Source organism: Apaloderma vittatum, unplaced genomic scaffold, assembly GCF_000703405.1.
Source record: "Apaloderma vittatum isolate BGI_N311 unplaced genomic scaffold, ASM70340v1 scaffold3826, whole genome shotgun sequence".
NCBI classification, from domain to species: domain Eukaryota; kingdom Metazoa; phylum Chordata; class Aves; order Trogoniformes; family Trogonidae; genus Apaloderma; species Apaloderma vittatum.
Window position 1 is genome coordinate 3593 of NW_009722146.1, and position 18165 is coordinate 21757.

The following is an 18165-nucleotide window of genomic DNA, read 5'->3' on the forward strand; positions in this document are numbered from 1 at the left end:
TTACAAACCAGAAGGTAAGCTGTTGATGGTGATGCCAAATATATATTGAGTGATTTCTACAAGCAGAAGATCAAACACAGCTGAGAGCATCCAAGCACCCAGTAAAAAGGACTGGAAAGAAAAAGTTTAATTTGAATTAACTGAATAGTTTAATCATAAGGTTTTAATGTATCTCTAAACAAAAGAAAAAAAAAACAAGAAAACCACTATACTGATTCAATTAAGACAAATAAAATCTTTAGCACAACAGGACTCCTGATCTTCGTATCTAGATACTGAAGAATAAAGAGTAAGGTTTGTTACCAAAATTAAATTCTGCGGGCCTGATACATTTACAAACTTTAATTAGAATAATCCACTGACTGCAAGATATTATCAGCATAAATTTAAATTTATGGAAACCAAATTCTCTTTAAAATCCTTCAACATATATTTTTACACAAAATATTAGTAATAAAACTGCAATCCAAGACTACAAGATTCTAAACCGCGCAAAACCCAGTCTCTATTTAAAAAGACATAACTGGAACTTACTGAAAATTTTCTGCTGCCGTATCTTCTTTCAAATATTCTAAAGTTGTAAATGAGCAGACTGCTGCAGAATGTGTCCTTCAAATCAAGACATATTATTCTTCCACAAAGGAGTCTCCAAATCTAGAAGGTTAAAAATCATCATGTTAAGTCTCTCTTCAAGAGAATTGTTTATAGAATTTTTGCTTGGAGTGAATACAATACTGAAGTCAGATAATAGAAACGCAGTACATTTAAGGAAGCAAATAAAGAGTGTTATGTTCAAGAAGTCTCTTTAAAAATAAAATATTTTTAAGGAAGAAGTCTACTTGTTAAAATAAAACTACAATTGAAATGAAGTGAAATACATTTTTATGCCCCTAGTTCACATTTACAGATAAAAATGGAAATCACAACCCTAAAAAATCATAAGATTCCAAGAGAAAAAATATGTTTGAAGCAACTTCCAGATATCAGCTAATCCAGTGCACTGTTTTAAACAGGTCTAATCAGATCAGCTTGCTCAGAGCCATGTCAAGTTAAGTCTTGAACACCTCCAGCGATGGAGGTTCCACAACCTCTCTGGGCAACTTGTGCCAGTGTTTGGCCACCCCCATGATTTAAAAAACTTAAAAAATCCTTATGTCTATGCAGAATTTCCCACGTTCCTCCTTTTGTCCACTACCTCTTGCACTATCTCAGTGCATCTCCAAGCAGTCTCTATAGCTTCTGATCAAGCTGCTTCTAGCCAGATGTCTTCTCTCCACCTTCTCTTTTGGAAGCTGACCCAACTCCCCCAGCCTCTCCTTGTATTTCACATGCTCCAGCTCTCTGACTGTCTTGACAGACGTGCTCCAATGTGTTCATATTTCTCCTGTACTGAGGATCTCACAGCTGGGCACTTGAGCGAATACATCTAGAACATAGTGTCAACTAGAGGAGTAGGGTCACTTGCCTTGACGTACTGGCCACATTCTCACTAATACAGTCCAGGAGATGGTTGGCCTTCTTGGCTGCAAGAGCAGACTGTTGACTCCCACTATCCACCAAGATCCACAGGTCCTTCTCTGCACAGTTGCTTCCCGTGCACGTGTTCCTCTCAGCCTGTAACACTGCAGCCTGGGGTTACTCTGTCCCAGAAGCAGGACTTTCCCATTTATTAAGCTCCTGTTAGCCCATTTCTTAGGCTTGCCAAGATCTCTCTGAACAGCAACTCTGCATTCCAATATACTGGCCATTCCCACCAGTTCTGGATCTCCCACAAATCTGTTTAAAATGCACTCCATCCCATCACTCAGGTCACTAATGAAGACATTAAATAGTACTTGCTCCAGTACCGATCTCTGAGGGGCCCTCCTCTAATTAATAACTGCCAAGCAGACTTTGCATTAATGACCATAACTCCAATGAGAGTTCAGCCAATTTTCCACTCACCTTCTAATCCAGTTATTCAGTATGGTGATTTTATTAACATATATAGCATATATAGCATATATAGCATATATAGCATATATAGCATATATAGCATATATAGCATATATAGCATACATAGCATACATAGCATACATAGCATATATAACATATATAACATATATAACATATATAACATATATAACATATATAACATATATAACATATATAACATATATAAATATCTGAGGGGTAGGTGTCAAGAGGAAGGGGACAACGTCTTCTCAGTGGTGCCCAGCAATAACAAGGAATAATGGGTGTAAGTTAGAACACAGAAAGTTCCACCTCAACATGAGGAGAAACTTCTTTACTGTGATGGTGACAGAGCACTGGCACAGGCTGCCCAGAGAGGTTGTGGAGTCTCCTTCTCTGGAGACTTTCAAAACCCGCCTGGATGCGTTCCTGTGTGGCTGCCCTAGGGGATCCTTCTCTGGCAGGGGGACTGGACTAGATGATCTTTCGAGGTCCCTTCCAACCTCTAACATTCTGTGATTCTATGATTCTATACATAGTTCAGCAATTTGGCTTCAGGGATGCAATGGACATAATGGGTTAAAGGCCCTGCTGATGTCAAGGTATGCCAAATCCACTGACTCCTCCTTGTCTGTGGCACCATGAAGCACTCATGAAAGAAAGATTTCATAGAATCATAGTAGGAAGACACCTCTGGAGACCATCTAGTCCAACATCCCCACTCAAAACCAAGTCAGCTAGAGCAGGTCGTTAACTGATCATGTCCAGTCTGGTTTTGACTGTCTCCAAGGATGGAGACTACACAACTTCTCAGGGGTAACTGTTCCTCTGTTCCATCAGTCTTAAGAGTAAAAAAGCTTTTTCTTCAAATGGAATTTCGTGTATTTCAATTTGGGCCCACTGCCTCTTCTCCTTTCACTGGGCCTGGTTCCCTCTTCTTTACTCCCTCCCGTTCCATTTACCCACACTGGTAAGATCCTTCATCCTGAGCCTTCTCCTCTTCAAGCTAAACGATCTCAGCTCTCTCAATCTCTCATACATCAAATGCTTCAAGCCCCTGAAGTGCTAAGGCCTGAACAGTAGGCTCTGAACTAAAGTTGACCTATAGATGAATCTCACAACCCAACAATATATCTAATATATATATAGTATTAATCCCTCATAGTATTAATTGTATATGTAATGTATTACTAATCTATTTTAGTATGAATATATATATTCTGATGTCAATCTGTAAAAGCTTTGCTGTAACACTTACTGTGTAGTGGTAACCAGCAGAACAATATTTATTTAGAGGTACGTTGCAAGGTTGTGGGATCAGATGTCTGATCTTGTTGAAAAATATGTGATTAAAGCCCAAATATATAAAAGAAACTCCCTTGGACCAAAACAGATAGACTCCCTTGGACCAACACAAAAACGGCTTTGGATTCCTCCTTTAGCCCTGGCCAGGCTTTGGGTGGAATCCAACCGGGAGGGTGACACCAGATGTTATCGCATTTGAAGTTATGTAAGCTTGCTTATTCAACAGTATAAAAGCTGGACCCTCTTGCAGCGACTTTGGAGACCTCACCTACGAGTGAACACACTGCACAGGACTTCCCCATTGCTGGGACAATTGCTCCCAATCCTCACTGCAACAGGGGCTCCCCAGAGACTGTGGACTTGGATGATGGCAATGTATTAGGGCAACTGGTGATGGATCTTTCTTAATCTCGATTGCCAACCTTATGTAGTAACGATTGGGTGCATTACACTGTTTATTCTCCTTGCTGCTTAAAACTAGAGTATGATAAGCTTATTGTTTTAATTAAATGCATTGCCTTATTCTTGTAACACCTTGAAACAGACAGTAACATAAGCCTACTCTTTTGTTGGTGTCTGTGTCCTTTCTGCTGATCCTGTCAATTGGCAAAACAGCCCCTGACCATACCAGTAGCCCCACACTGGACTCTCTGCACTATGTCAAGGTCTATCTTATACTCAGGTCCAACACTGATGCCTCAGGAACACCACTGGTCACTGAGCCATGTCTTTTCCATGCCTTCTGTCTCCAGGTCCCCATTCCTATACAGCAGGAAGCCTACATTTTCCTTGATCTTCCTTTCGCTGATATTTCTGTACAAGCCTTTCTTGTTGCCCTTCATGTCCTTTGTCAGGTTCAACTCTAGGTGGGCTTTGGTTTTCCTAAGTCACCCCTTAATGCTCAGACAGTGTTTCCAAATTCCTCCCAGGCCACCTGATCTGCTCCCATTTCTTGTGTGCTTCATTTTCATGTTTGAGTTTAGTCAGAAGCTTCTCATTCATCCATGCAGGCCTCCTGACACCTTTGCTTGGCTTCCTGCACACTGGATGAGCCATTCTTGAGCTTGGAAGACATGATCCTTGAAAACCAACCAGATCTACTGGTGCATTCTTTTTTCAGTAACTGTATCCCACGTAAGTCTTCCAAGCAGATCCCTGAACAGGCCAATGTCTGCTCTCCTGAAGTCCAGGGCTGAAATCCTGCAACTTGCCTTGTCCTCTCCTCTCAGGACCCTAAACTTCACCAACCAAGGCTGCCCCTGAGCTTCATATGCCCAACAAGTTCTTCTTCCTTGTTTGTAAGTAGGAGATCCAGTCACAACACCTCCTCTCATCAGCTCCTCCATCTGTGTTAGAAAGTTGATATCAGTGCACTCCAGAGACCTCCTGGACTGCTTGTGCCCTGTTGTGTTGCTCTCCCAGCACATATAAGGATGGCCAAAGCTCTCCTCGAGGGCTAGGGCCTGAAATCAAGAGGCTTCTTTCAGGTGCCTGAAGAAGGCCTCATCTACTTATTCAGGTGGGCTGTAGCAAACACCACCAAAGTTAGCTGTGCTGGTGTGCCCTCTAATCCCAACACATAAACTCTAAAGCTCCTCATGTCCCAAGAAAAAGCTCTGTGCCATTCTGCTGTTCTTTCACTTAAAGAGCAATTCCCCTCCTTGCCTGTCGTTCCTAAAGAGCTCGTATCCACCTGCTGCAGCGCTCCTGTCACATGAGTTAACCCCTCATGTCTCCGTGACTCCAATGAGATTGTAGCTCGGTCATGGCACATGACTTTTAATTCCTCTTCTTTGTTCCCTATGTAGCGTGCATTAATGTACAGATGCTTCAGAGAGGTACCCAGTCACGTTGATTTCCCAGAAAACATATGGGAGTGTTCCACATAATACTGTCCCACAGATACTTCCTTATTTATATGCATACACTTGAAGTAGGTCCTTTTCAGTGTTGTTCTGTTGATTACAAGATCCTTTTGGTTCACATCACTGGGTACCCTTTGCTGGCTAATCCAGTCCACTGTCTCCTCACTTTACTCTGTGTTGTCATCTCCCTCCTGTGTTGTTCCTGTCTTAGAGCTCTCACCAGGCTAGCCTGCCTGCTAGCAAAGATGCTTTTGTCCCTTGGCCAGGTGGATCCCATCTCTTCCAAGTAGTTCTCAGCCCTCAGAGAGGATCCATGGGCACAAAACTCTGTTGCTAACACCAGCTGTGCAACCAATTGTGACCCACAGGGTATGTCCACCTCATCTTGTTTTGCTGCTCCCAGTCTCTGTCCTGCATGTGTTGAGAAACAGCTTCTAAAAAGACTTGCTCCATGACTTTCCAATGGACCAAGGCAGGGCTGAATGCCCTGGATCTTCCTTTATGCTTTTCCCAAAGATAGGTATGATGTTTGCCTTTATCCAGTCATTGGGAACCTCCACCAACTGCCACAAACTTTCAAAGATGCTAGAGAAAGGTCTCACAATTGCATTTTCAGTTAATTTGGCACCCTCAGAGGTAACTTGCGTGGTCCCATTAACTTATGTGTGTATAGTCAAGTGACCTCTTTCCTTCTCTATGGTGAATACTGCGTCACTCTCAGAGACTCTGCTAGAAGACTTAGGGACCTTGGAGGCCTGAAGGCGAAACATACTAGTGTAACCTACTAACTGTATCTGCCCGAATTCCTCAACCTTTTTTCAAATCCCTTGTAATTAAATCCTCTGCCACAACGAGGACTGGACCAAGACTCTCCTTAAGCCTTTCTTTTCCTGCAGATGCTGTAGCTTGAGTACCACCCCTCCTGAATTCCAGACTAGCAGGGCTGTGACCTTGCAGCTGAACATTTCATGATACATTAAACCAACAGCCTTTGCATAGATTATGGAAGGCTTCTAAGTCCAATTGCTTTTTACTTGAGCAGGTCTAAAAAATTCACAGGTCTAATGGAGTCCAGATTTTCATTTTACACACAGCATCTTCATTGCTCTTGAGGATCCTCTCTATGGAGACAAAAGATCTTTTAGTTTTGGACAGTGCATATTTTGCTTTCCAAATCAAATGTACTCTTCTTCAACTGCATGGTTTAAAAAAGTGTTAATTTCCAACATGCAAAATGTCTTCTCAGCCCCTGAAAAAAAATCCATTACATTAAACTCATTCCTACAGACAGATCTATTCTAAACAAATTTTCTTTTAAGTGTTCTCATTTGAGTATTAGCATCAGACAGGAGTTTAATAACCCAGTCCCTTGATCTCAGAGGTACACAATTATAAAGTATATAGCTTACTCCAAAGGCTATGACAACAAATGAAATGGCAATTTCAGGAAAGAAAAAAATCCAAAGCTTCAAATTCCCCAAAGCATCACAACAAAAGTATCACAGCTTCTAAAGATACTTGCCAAACATACTTGCTTAAGAAATAGTAAAGATGCCTTCTCTGAATAAAACATAGCTACTACTGCTTTTTAGCAGATCAAACAAATGCAAAGAGAGGACTCTTCTAAAGACAAACTGCAAAACATACAAATAAGCAAACAAACTCCAAACTCACAAAATTTCCATTTAAAACTGGAGTACTTTCTCAGACTTTCCTCTCCCTCTCCCAAAACACTTGGTTATAACATTTTTAAAGGGCAGACATTAATTCATGTATTTTTTCTGCACAGCATTAGCCAGACACTTGGAAAATATGAGCAGTGCTCTTGCAGAGTTGTAATTACAGTATTACAGAATAGCTCTTGTTCTTATCAAGAAAGATCACATAGAGTGAACAGCAGAGAGTAACACTAGCTAGGCCTAACAGTCTTTTAAGATTTATAGACTACAGTCCACATCCTCAAAGACATTATGTTGACTATATACTTTTTTTTATGTAACTGCTAAGCATGTGGGGTAAGATGATAATTACAAAGGCATTTGCTGACCGTTCTCTGTTGAGCAGTACTTTGCCATTTCCAAAAATGAAATAATCCAAATCCCTCCAAAACTTTTATCTAATCACTTCTAAGTGCATTATTTCGCCAATTACAACTGACACTAGAGGATTCTTAATTAAGCTGAGAACAGAACTTCAGAAGATGCAATACCTAAAAGATAAATTATCTGAGTTTCAACTGGGAATGAACAAGAAGTGTCTAGTAAAATAATTAACCAATTCAGCAGATTAATGAGAAGCATGACAAACCTCCCCCTGACTTGGACAAAGTAGAAGCAGCAGTCCTACTCAACAGGGAAATTTTAGTTTCCCGCAACTAACTACAACAGAAGTTACAGAATGAAAGTTATGTCTTCAGTTGTTAAAACAAATCATACATAGTCAGAGTATCCAATCACAACAGCCCTCTTCAGCCTCAGAAAACTAAGCACAATTAATGTATTGGCATTCATACCAAAATACTTCCATTATTACACAGGCTAAACTAGACTTCATTCACAGCAAGCTTCCAAATGCCAGAGGCTGGAAGGAAAAATGATATAAACCAAATCACATTTCCCAGACAAAAGAAAGAAGTGAAAAGCTATGTTTACCGTTTCAGATCAGCTTTTCTCACATTTTCCAAACAATAGCTTACAAGGATGACATTAAAAAAAGTAAGAAAAAGCTGGCCTACAATAGTGAACAAAGAGAAAGAACCAGAGGAGAAAGAGACTGGGCGAAAAAAATTGCATAGAAGACTGTAGTTTGCAGTCTCCTTCCACGAACAAGAAACCCTGACTCTTACCTGTAAATCCTCTTTTATAGCTTGTAGGTTATATGCAAAAAACTTCTGATAATGTTGGAAGAGCAAAGTCAACAGAATCGAGATGGCACTTGGGACAAGTAACAGACTCTTGGATAAAGGTGCTTTATCTTAAAGACAAAAAAGCAAAAAAAAAAAGTCATATTAGAGAAAACTCTCTCACATTTAAAAAGTGACATATTTAAACAGGTGACTGCAAAACACAATAGCAGTGGCACCACCTTGGCTTTTTATCTCAACAAAGTTCTCAGGTTCTTGACAATTTGCAAATAGGAAAAACATACCAATCAAAGGAAATCTTTAGACATTAATGACAGTTAAATATTAATCACACACTATGTTTTCAGCGTTCTCTCATGAAATTAATTGTTTGGCTCTAATTAAACTAAGCTCTCTGCACATATAGAGGTCATGCCCTCTTATACAGACCTCCTAAGGCTCAATCACGTTTCAGGAAATAAACATTCTTTTTTGCTAGCAAAATATACATGTATATCTAGTTAAAAAAATAACTTTGTTTCCTTTGTGTTAGGGACTAAGATTAGATTTTTTTTTTAGAGGCTATGAAGCAGGAACCGCCTGAATAAATGTCCTGAATAAACGGACTTTATCGTCAGCACACTCAGATCCACCATTCAAGGAAACTTGAACAAGTTAACTAAGTTAACTTGCATGACATTCATCTTCCTTCCATTCAATCATTACAATTATTAATCAGGAAATTAATAAAATCAGGACACTTGTGAAACGAGAACTTCTTTCCCCCTGGTAGCATGACTTTCAGAAAGGACACTCAGAAGCAAACAAGCAGAGAACAGAGAAATCTGCAATACACGTTTACCAAAAACTGCCAAGTGGAATATACAGCACGAGTGTACCCAGCAGTTCATCTTAAACTGCTGGTGTAGTTGATGCAACAAAACAAAAACTCTTGCCCAATACAAAAACTCTGAAATATTATTTCTTCTATGACCTTTCTCCTTTTCACACATACAACTTCAATGATGGTTACTTCCTTCCCAAACATCCCAGATATAGCACAGAACCTACAAATATTCAGATAACTGCTTTTTTTTGCAGGATATTATGAAATCTGTAGAACTGTTGTCATTATTCTTGGATAACAAAAGGAGCAGTAAGATTCCTTTAAAGTACGAGTGGGAAGTAAAAAGCAGGATCACAGGAAGAACAAAAAAACTGTAATACAGGAAATCTTTAGTACGTATCCAAATAAACTGGCTACCACAAATTATTCTGTCGACATCTGCTGCACACTAGAAGAGTGAACTGCTAGAAAAGGAAGATGGTATAGGCACCAAAGCCAAAATTTTAATCATGGCACAATCCCACTGCCATCACAAGTATGGATCTTGCTACACAATTAAAGCATGATCCTCATCCAAGAACTACCTGAGGACAACTTCGATGGGCACTGTTACCTGTTCTCAGCGCACAGCACCTTGGAAGTGTGCAGTCCTCTGACGTTCACCATGTGAAGAAAACATCTCTTCCTGTGTGTGCCATAACTTAAACTCTTTTTTCAGTGTGCAATCATATCTCTGAGGTCATTATTTACAGACTCACACTCCTTCCTCCATTTAAGCAATTAATGTCTTGAAGAGCTATCCTTCTATAGAAATTACGCAGTGACTTGGATTGATATGGGCTGATATCACTCTCCTAACTATAAGCTTTACTTTTATGATTAGATTTTTTGTGTGCGACACATGAGGAGGGCAGAAAGCCTACCTGATTTTTTTTTTTTTAAATAAAAGAGCCACCTTTCAATTTAATATCTTTCTTTGGATTTTCTGGCTCTCCAAAAATAAGGTCTATAGTTTTTAAAAGTCTATTTTTTAAATTATTAATTCCTCTGATTTAGTGTGATGCTTCAAAAAAGTCTGAAGCCATCAGATTACTGTAGAACACTGAGTGGAAAAAAGAAGCTGGAGCTTCCTGAAAGTTAATGTGCACAAAATGCAGACACATATTCACTTGAATTCTCAGGCAATGCTCCCTAAGCTAACTTAACCTAGTTAAATTAACATTTCTTAACGTGAAATGGTCAGTTTTGTACTAAAACACAACAGATATTTAAAAGTACAGCCTAAATCAGAACAATAGTAGGAGTCACAAAAGTAGACGGTTCTGAACCAAAGCCTGACAAAACTTGTTTTATTGCTATCAAATACATTTACGTTATTTCAGGAGTTTAAATAATTTTTTACAAGAAGTCATTAATCCTATAAGACTTTTCACATAAGGATCACATTATCACAAAAAACATGACAAGCAAATTGCTAGATTTCCCACTGTGACTACATATTTCTATAAATTTTTAATATTTATATTTAAATTTTACTGTAATTTTCACATCCTTAGATCATTTTTACATTACCGGTAACACACACTTGAAATACTTTATCCTAATTTGAATACATTCAAAACCAACAGGACCTCACGCATTTTCTCCAAAAGTGTGAACACACATTTTGATTATCAGCCTTCTCTTAGCTTTTAGCTTAGACACTTTAAATCTTGTTAGAGAGGAAAAGTACTTATTTTTAAGCATGTCGCCAAGTGAAAAACCACAGAAGCAACTAACCCATTAATGTGACAGTCACCCACAGGGTGCACCATATGAGTAACGGGAACTTCTACTCTCAAGCTTCTCAGAATGTCGTCATGGTCAAGTTTATTCTTGTCCAGTAAACTTGAGAAAGATAAACTCTTCCAGATAAATAACACATCTCCTGAAATGTTTTTTCCATGTGTTTCACTGTACAATGTAGTAATCTGCTTCAGCCCTCAAGAGTATATATATCTGAACCGAGGACTCCTGTGAGGTCACCAGCAAAGAAGCAACCATCCCACTGCTACGGAATATCTCAACCAGTAAAACTAAATCTGACTAACAATGCCAGATACTGCACCATTGGGCACTCTGACATCCAAGTCAAATTCCTTAGAATTTAGAAAACAAAATTCTAGTCCAATGGATTTGTAAACACGTGCCAGATAGAAACATGTATTACCAGCCTACTGGGGTACCAGTTTCTACTGGTAGCACCAATGTAAATGTGCACCGGGAGGAGAAAAGCACAGTCCCTCTAGATCAGGTAAAGAATGTAGAGTGAAAGGAAAAACTCTTATTTTTTTAACTCTAAAGAGTTAAAATATATCAAATACTGTCTTCAAAGACTTTGGAATAAATTTGCAACCCCAAAGTACTTCTCGCAAGTGGCAATTCTTTCAAGCAACAGGCAGTATTGGCATTGGTGCTGCAACACACACACTGAGCTTCCATCCAAGCGAACAGAGAACTTTTGCAATCGCCAGCAGAACACACCCACGCTATGACGAAGAGCAAAGAATTAGCTTTCACTACACATCTTTACTTCCCTCTGGTGCAACGGAGAAGTTCTCCCCAAAACTGCCCTCATAATCTCAAAGGCAAGGAATCCAGCCTTTGTGCTACCGCTGTGCAATGTGAAGCGGATTCTTAAATTCAATATGAATGAGGAAACCAACTCCAAGTCTCCACATTCCACCTCTTCACTCCTTACAAAGCACGCAGACCTTGTTCTTCCACAACTTGCTAATTTTCCAGCTGCCAGCACCACTTCCAGAGTACTGAGAGTCAAGGAGTAGATGTGTCTGTCACAGAGAGGGAAATTTATGGCACAACTGCTCAGCTAGCTGCAGCTTCAGAAGCCACCACTGCACTAATGAGAAGAATATGAAAGTTGCGGTAGCAGCAAGAGCTACAGTTTTTTTAAATGATTTCCTGTTCTCTGCCTATTCACTGCTCACATGTGAAGAGAGACAGCAGATGAGTATGTCAAAACAGGGCAGCTAGACCAAGCTACTGTTTCAGAAGGGCTTTTCGGAGAACAACTTCACCCCCTGGACTGCTATTCCGGGCCCAGACTCAAGCAGTGACTTGGGAGGAGACCTCACTGCCGAGGCCAGCTGATGAGCACTGGCTGCAGAAGCTCAGATTAGCTTGCATTTTTTCTGAGGATCCCTACTGAGCTTATACCACAGCTACAAACTAAACATGCTGTGTAACAGCTTTTTTTTCCCCACCATCATCTATAAACTTCCCAAACCCAGCTGCTGTGAAGCAGACATGCTGCTTTCATGCATACAATAGACTGCTGGGGGCTACTATGCAGGAATCATTTTTTAATGCTGACAAAAAAGAGCTGCAAGTCTTTTAAACCATAACTGATGCACATTTGAATGCACAGTACTTCCTAATTGCACTGGTGGAATCTGTATTTTGGGTGGTTGTTTTTCCTGCATTAAGCCACCAGGCAGATATTCATCTATTGTATTCCAAGATCTGTCCAAGAACCTGCAACAGGTCTAACAACCAACAGTGACAACTCGAAACAGTCAGAGTTCTCATGGACTCTTGCCTGCTATTTTCCCTTCAGATGCAAGTTTACTGCACATCAAATAGCAGCATGGTTGGAATGCTTGGAAACCTTGCTTGTCCATTTATTGTAATGGTTGGCAAAACCCACTGTCGGATATGCAAATCTGAAGAGTAATTTTTAAGTGCTTCCTAGACACCAATGCGTGTTTTGGGGAGACTGGAACAAGGAGTAAAAGCTTCTCTTTATTAAAACCACACACTGAGTCAAGAACAGTAACAGAGAACAAGTATCTGCTGGAAATACAATACATCAGAGAGAACAGTCCCAGAGGTTCCTGGAGTGTGTGGAAGAGAACTTCCCGACACAACTGGTGAGGAAACCAACCAGGGAAGGTGCCCTCCTGGACCTGCTCCTTGTGAACAGGGAAGAACTTGCGGGCAAAGCAAAGGCTGGAGGCCGTCTAGGGCACAGCGATCATGAGGTGACTGAGTTTTCAATCCTTGGAGAAACAAGCAGAGGGGTTACTGCCACCTTAGACTTCCAGAGGGCAAACTCTGGCCTGTTCGGGAGACTGATCGACAAAGTCCCTGGGGAGGCTGTCCTGAAGAATACAGGAGTCCAGGAAGGCTGGACATACTTCAGAAGGGAAGTCTTAAAGGCAGAGGAGCAGGCTGTCCCTGTGTGCCAAAAAACGACTTGGCGGGGAAGGAGACTGGCCTGGCTAAATAGCTTTGGCTGGACCTCAAGAACAAAAGAAGAGTCTACAACCTTTGGAAGAGGGGGCAGGTCTCTCATGTAGACTATAAAGATGTAGTGAAGCTATGCAGGGAGAAAATTAGGAGAGCAAAACTGCAGCTAGAGCTAAAACTAGCTACAGCTGTTAAGGATAATAAAAAATGTTTCTATAAATTCATTAACAACAGAGGATTAGGGAAAATCTCCATCCTTTATTGGATGCAGAGGGAAACACAGTGACAAAGGACGAGAAGGCTGAGGTGCTCATTGCCTACTTTGCCTCAGTCTTTAGCTGTTCCCTGGACACCCAGCCTCATGAGCTGGGAGACAGGGAGGGGAAGCAGAGGCCATCACAATTAAAGAGGAAGTGGTCAGTGACCTGCTATGCCACTTGGATGCACACAAGTCTACGGGGCGGGATGGGTTACACCCAAGGGTGCTGAACGAGCTGGCAGACTTGCCGCTAAGCCACTTTCCGTTATTTACCTGAAGTCTTGGCTAACTGGGGAGGTCCCAATGGCCTAGGAGGTAGCAAATGTAACACCCATCTACAAGAAAGGGAGAAAAGAGGATCTGGGAAACTACAGACCTGTCAGTCTGACCACAGTACCAGGGGAGGTCATGGAGCAGATCCCTTCAAATGCCATGACATGCCGTATAGTGGACAACCGGGGGATCAGGCCCACTCAGCATGGGTTTATGAAAGGCAGGTCCTGCCTGACGAACCTGATCTCCTTCTATGACAAGATGACTCGACTATTGCACAAGGGTAAGGTTGTGGATATTGCCTACCTAGACTTTTGAAAAGCCTTTGACACTGTTCCCCACAGAATTCTCAGGGAAAAACTGGCTGCTCATGGCTTGGCTGAGCATACGATCTGCTGGATAAAGCACTGGCTGAATGGACGGGCCCAAAGAGGTGGTCAGTGGAGTTAAATCCAGCTGGGGGCCTGTCACAAGTGGTGTCCTCAGGGCTCACTGTTGGGACCATTTCTGTGTTAAACCTTTATTGATGATCTTGATACAGGCATAGAGTGTATCATCAGTGGGTTTGTAGACGACACCAAGTTAGGTGGACGTGTTGATCTGCACAAGGGCAGGACGGCTCTACAGAGAGACTTGGACAGATTGGATTGATGGGCCAGCGTTAATGGTATGAGGTTCAACAAGGCCAAATTCCAGCTTCTGCACTTGGGTCACAACAACCCCAGTCAACGCTACAGGCTTGGGGAAATATGGTTGGAGAGCTGTCTGGCAGAAAGGGACCTGTGGGTTCTAATTGAGAGCTGGCTGAATATGAGCCAGCAGTGTGCCCAGGTAGCCAATGGCATCCTGGCTTGTATGAGAAATAGAGTGCAGGTGATTGTCCCCCTGTACTCAGCACTGGTGAGGCCACACCTTGAGTATTGTGTTCAATTTTGGGCACCTCAATACAAGAGAGGTATCGAGATGCTGGAGTGAGTGCAGAGGAGGGCAATGAAGCTGGTGAAGGGCCTGGAGAATAAATCTTATGAAGAACAACTGAAGGAGCTGAGGCTGTTTAGTTTGAAGAAGAAGAGGCTGAGGGGAGACCTCATCACTCTCTACAACTATCTGAAAGGATGTTGCAGAGCGGTGGCTGCTGGTCTCTTCTCACAGATAATGAGCGACAGAACAAGAGGGAATGGCTTCGAACTGCAACAGGGTACGTTTAGACTGGACAGTAGGAAAAAAATTTTCACAGAAAGAGTAGTCAGACATTGAAACAGGCTGCCCAGGCAGGTGGTTGAATCAGCATACCTGGAGGTGTTTAAAGGTCATTCAGATGTGGTGTTGGGGAATATGGTTTAGGGGTGAACTTTGTAGAGTAGGGTTAGTGGTTGGACTCGATGATCCCAAGGGTCTTTTCCAATCTGAGTGATTTTATGATTCTATGAGAGCGTGCCACGGAGGGAGGCTGACAAGGGATACCGACGCATATAATACCGTTTAAGGAATTTGGAAGGCATTAAGAGGCTGTGTGCTGACTGGTAGAATGGAATTTAACAATGTGATTTTTTTTACAGTTTGTTCAATTCACTGTAAATATTTTTACTAATATTTCATCCCTTGAAAAGAAAAACACAACAAAACCATGCAATAACAGAAGACCCTGCAAAGTTACTGCTTCCTGAAAGCATTACACAGCTGAATGAAATATTTTGGGTCAGAAAAGCAGCTCCTGACTCTGGTCTAGGCACAAAGCACAGGCACAGGAAAGGGATCCTGTGTTCAGATTGTCACTTGACAGCATACTCTGGTGGTTAATCATCACGATGCCTGCAAGTAAACACAGTAAGAAGAGTAACACTATAGGAACAGCTTTTCATCAAATGCTCATAAAGTTAATACAGAAGCTGAGAAGTGAACAACATTAGTAAATATAAGAAAGTTAATAAAGAAACCAACTGTGCCCGTGCTTTAAATCTGTTTTTTAAAGACGCTGGTAAGACTGTAACCAAACTTGTTACCTATACATTTACTGTTGGCTTTTTAGGCCACAAATAAATAGATAAAGAGATAAAAGAATGAGAAGATACAAAAAGAAAAAAAAGAATCACAAATAAATAGATAAACAGATAACAGAATGAGAAGATACAAAAAGAAAAAAAAGAAAAAAAAAAGAAGAAAAATTTTGTATCTAAAATGAACATTTTAAAAGAAACAGAAAGTGAAATGTGTTGAAGTTAACAAAAATGCTCACCTCCCTGAGCAGCCTCTTCTTCCTGCCAACCACAGAGCATATTACCATAATACTATTAATATACAGTCAGAAATACCAGGTACGGTTATACCACACCACCACGTGGAGATCCCCATGCTAGCTTGACATGAGCTAGCTCTGCAGCAGCAGCCAAACAACTACATTTTTGTGGCACTGAATGCCTGGCTACTGAACTGATGCAGCTGTGCTGCTCCCAGGGCTCAAGCTAGTATTTTGATGTAGGCTGCACTGTGGCATGCTGATGCACAAGCTAATTTGTTTTTCTATATAGTCCTGTACTGCATAATATTGTTATGCACATAAGTCTGATATACTCAATACATACTTCATTTTTTCCTTCAATCAAACCACAAAGCATCAATTTACATATCTTAGTGTTTTCTTCATGTCTGCACACAACACAGCTCGGTCTTGCAGGTTATGCAAGCTGAGGAGCTCACAGCGTTCCCTTCTTGCCCTGGGGATATTTAACCAATTGCTAGCACTGCACTACAAAGTTCACAGAGAGGTAAAAGTCTAAATTGCATTAATGGAAATGATCACCCAACTTCAAAGGATTCTGCTCCCTACTGCTACAAGAAGCAGCTTGTGTGTAGCAGGCAAAGCGGTGAAATATTTTCTAGGCTGTTGCAAGTGGATCGGCTTTAAAGCACAGAGTCAGATTTTACCTTAATAAAGACTAGCTCTAACAGATTTCCCATTACACTCGTGTAGTATTGCACATACCATGAAGAATACTGGGAGGGGATATTACAACGTCTGCAGGGAAGTTTTGCTTTGGTCTTACAGGTTTAAGTTGCCAGAAAGGCCTTGGTACCTTCTAAGGGAAAGCCTTCTGCCCATCACACTTTGCTGCTGGGACACAGCATGTTAGCGAACAAGCAGCAAGTACAGTGAAGCAGGACCTCAGTAAATCAGTCAGCCCAGTGTCAAGTCTTCATGCACTCGTGCTAGCCTTTGCAGAGTCACTGACGTGTCCCAGCAGCATCCTTCGTGGGATTCAAGCTGCTGGCAGACCGCAGCTGTCAGGGTCTGGCAGCACAGCCCAGCTCCTTAAAGCCAGGTGCTGCAGGATGCCTCCTGAGCACACTGCAATATTGTCTCACAGGTCGACTCAACCGGGTTAGTGTCGTGCTAAGTCATTTGAGAATGTCTGTGCTGTGCTTCCTATTACCCACAGTTACTGGCTTTAATTTTTTTTTTCCCCAGGGCACATCAGCTCCTCCAATATTCTGGATAACAGAAACACTTTCCCTTAACGAGGGCAAACTTTGTCCTTTTACAAGGTGCTCCTCCTGGCTTCCTGACTTCCATATCGCATAGCTGTGACAGGTACCAGGTATGTTTATTTTTACTTCTCATCCAATACTGTGTGTGTGTCACACACTGAGTAGGTGTGTCATCAGCTCGCAAAAAAGCCATCATCTGCTACCCCTGACACTGCCTGCCCAGCATTCAGCTTTATCACTGCTGACACACACCCAGCATTGGACCATCTGTTTCTTGGAAAGGTTTCATTGTGGCTCTCTTGGAGCGATTTGGTTATGGTAATGACACTTTTCAAGAACCTCTTTGCCTATGCATGTGATTTTAAAGAGTACTGAACAGGCGAAATAGGACAGAGAATTTATACCGATAAACTCTTAAACTAGGGTAAGAAATACTAGAGAAATACTCCATGTAAGAACTCAACTGCAGTGCTCAAAGTCATGAGACATCTCCTTAAAATGCACGTGGGCAAGGTCAAGGACTTCGCTACACAGGCCCCACTACTCAAGCATTATTTACAAGAAAGTCTAACTTCAACAGAAGTGATCAAACTTACGAGAAATACCTGAAGCTGAACTTGTGATAAAGAACTCACAAGTTCTGCATATTCCTTGGATGACGATAATACCAGTTACTTTGCTCAACTACAGAATCAGGACATGAAATGAACTTTTCTTTGAAGCCACATACTGTAGTGCAGCACCTGCTAGCATCCAGGGTATAGAGATGATCCATAACGTTAGCTCAGGATAAGTTGTACAGAAATAGTTTGTACCTGCTAATTACTTTGAGAAATAGTTTATTCTGTGTAGTAGTGGTGTACTAGAATAAATAAAATTTGGCAATCAACCAAGCAAAGATCCATTAACAAAACCAGTAACAAAAATCAGAGGGTCTATCTGTGGCTAAATCTATGATGGTTTTTAGGACCATTTTATCAACTGACTGAAAAAAAAAAAAGCAACAACAACCTTACCTGAATAAAGAATATTAAGAATCAGGACAGCTACAGCAGGTAAGTGGACTTCAGAAGAGCTTAGCTGAGCT

The 18165-nt window shown here is 41.2% G+C and overlaps 1 protein-coding gene across 1 annotated transcript; it reads right to left on the reverse strand.

The window, feature by feature from the left end:
* On the reverse strand, positions 1-8096 carry UBAC2 (UBA domain containing 2; the record flags this gene model as incomplete). Its single annotated transcript, XM_009871651.1, has 3 exons — positions 1-111; positions 535-654; positions 7969-8096. Coding segments are annotated over 3 exons (359 nt in total), but the record flags the coding sequence as incomplete, so codon positions are not given.
* Positions 8097-18165: the final 10069 nt, after the last annotated feature.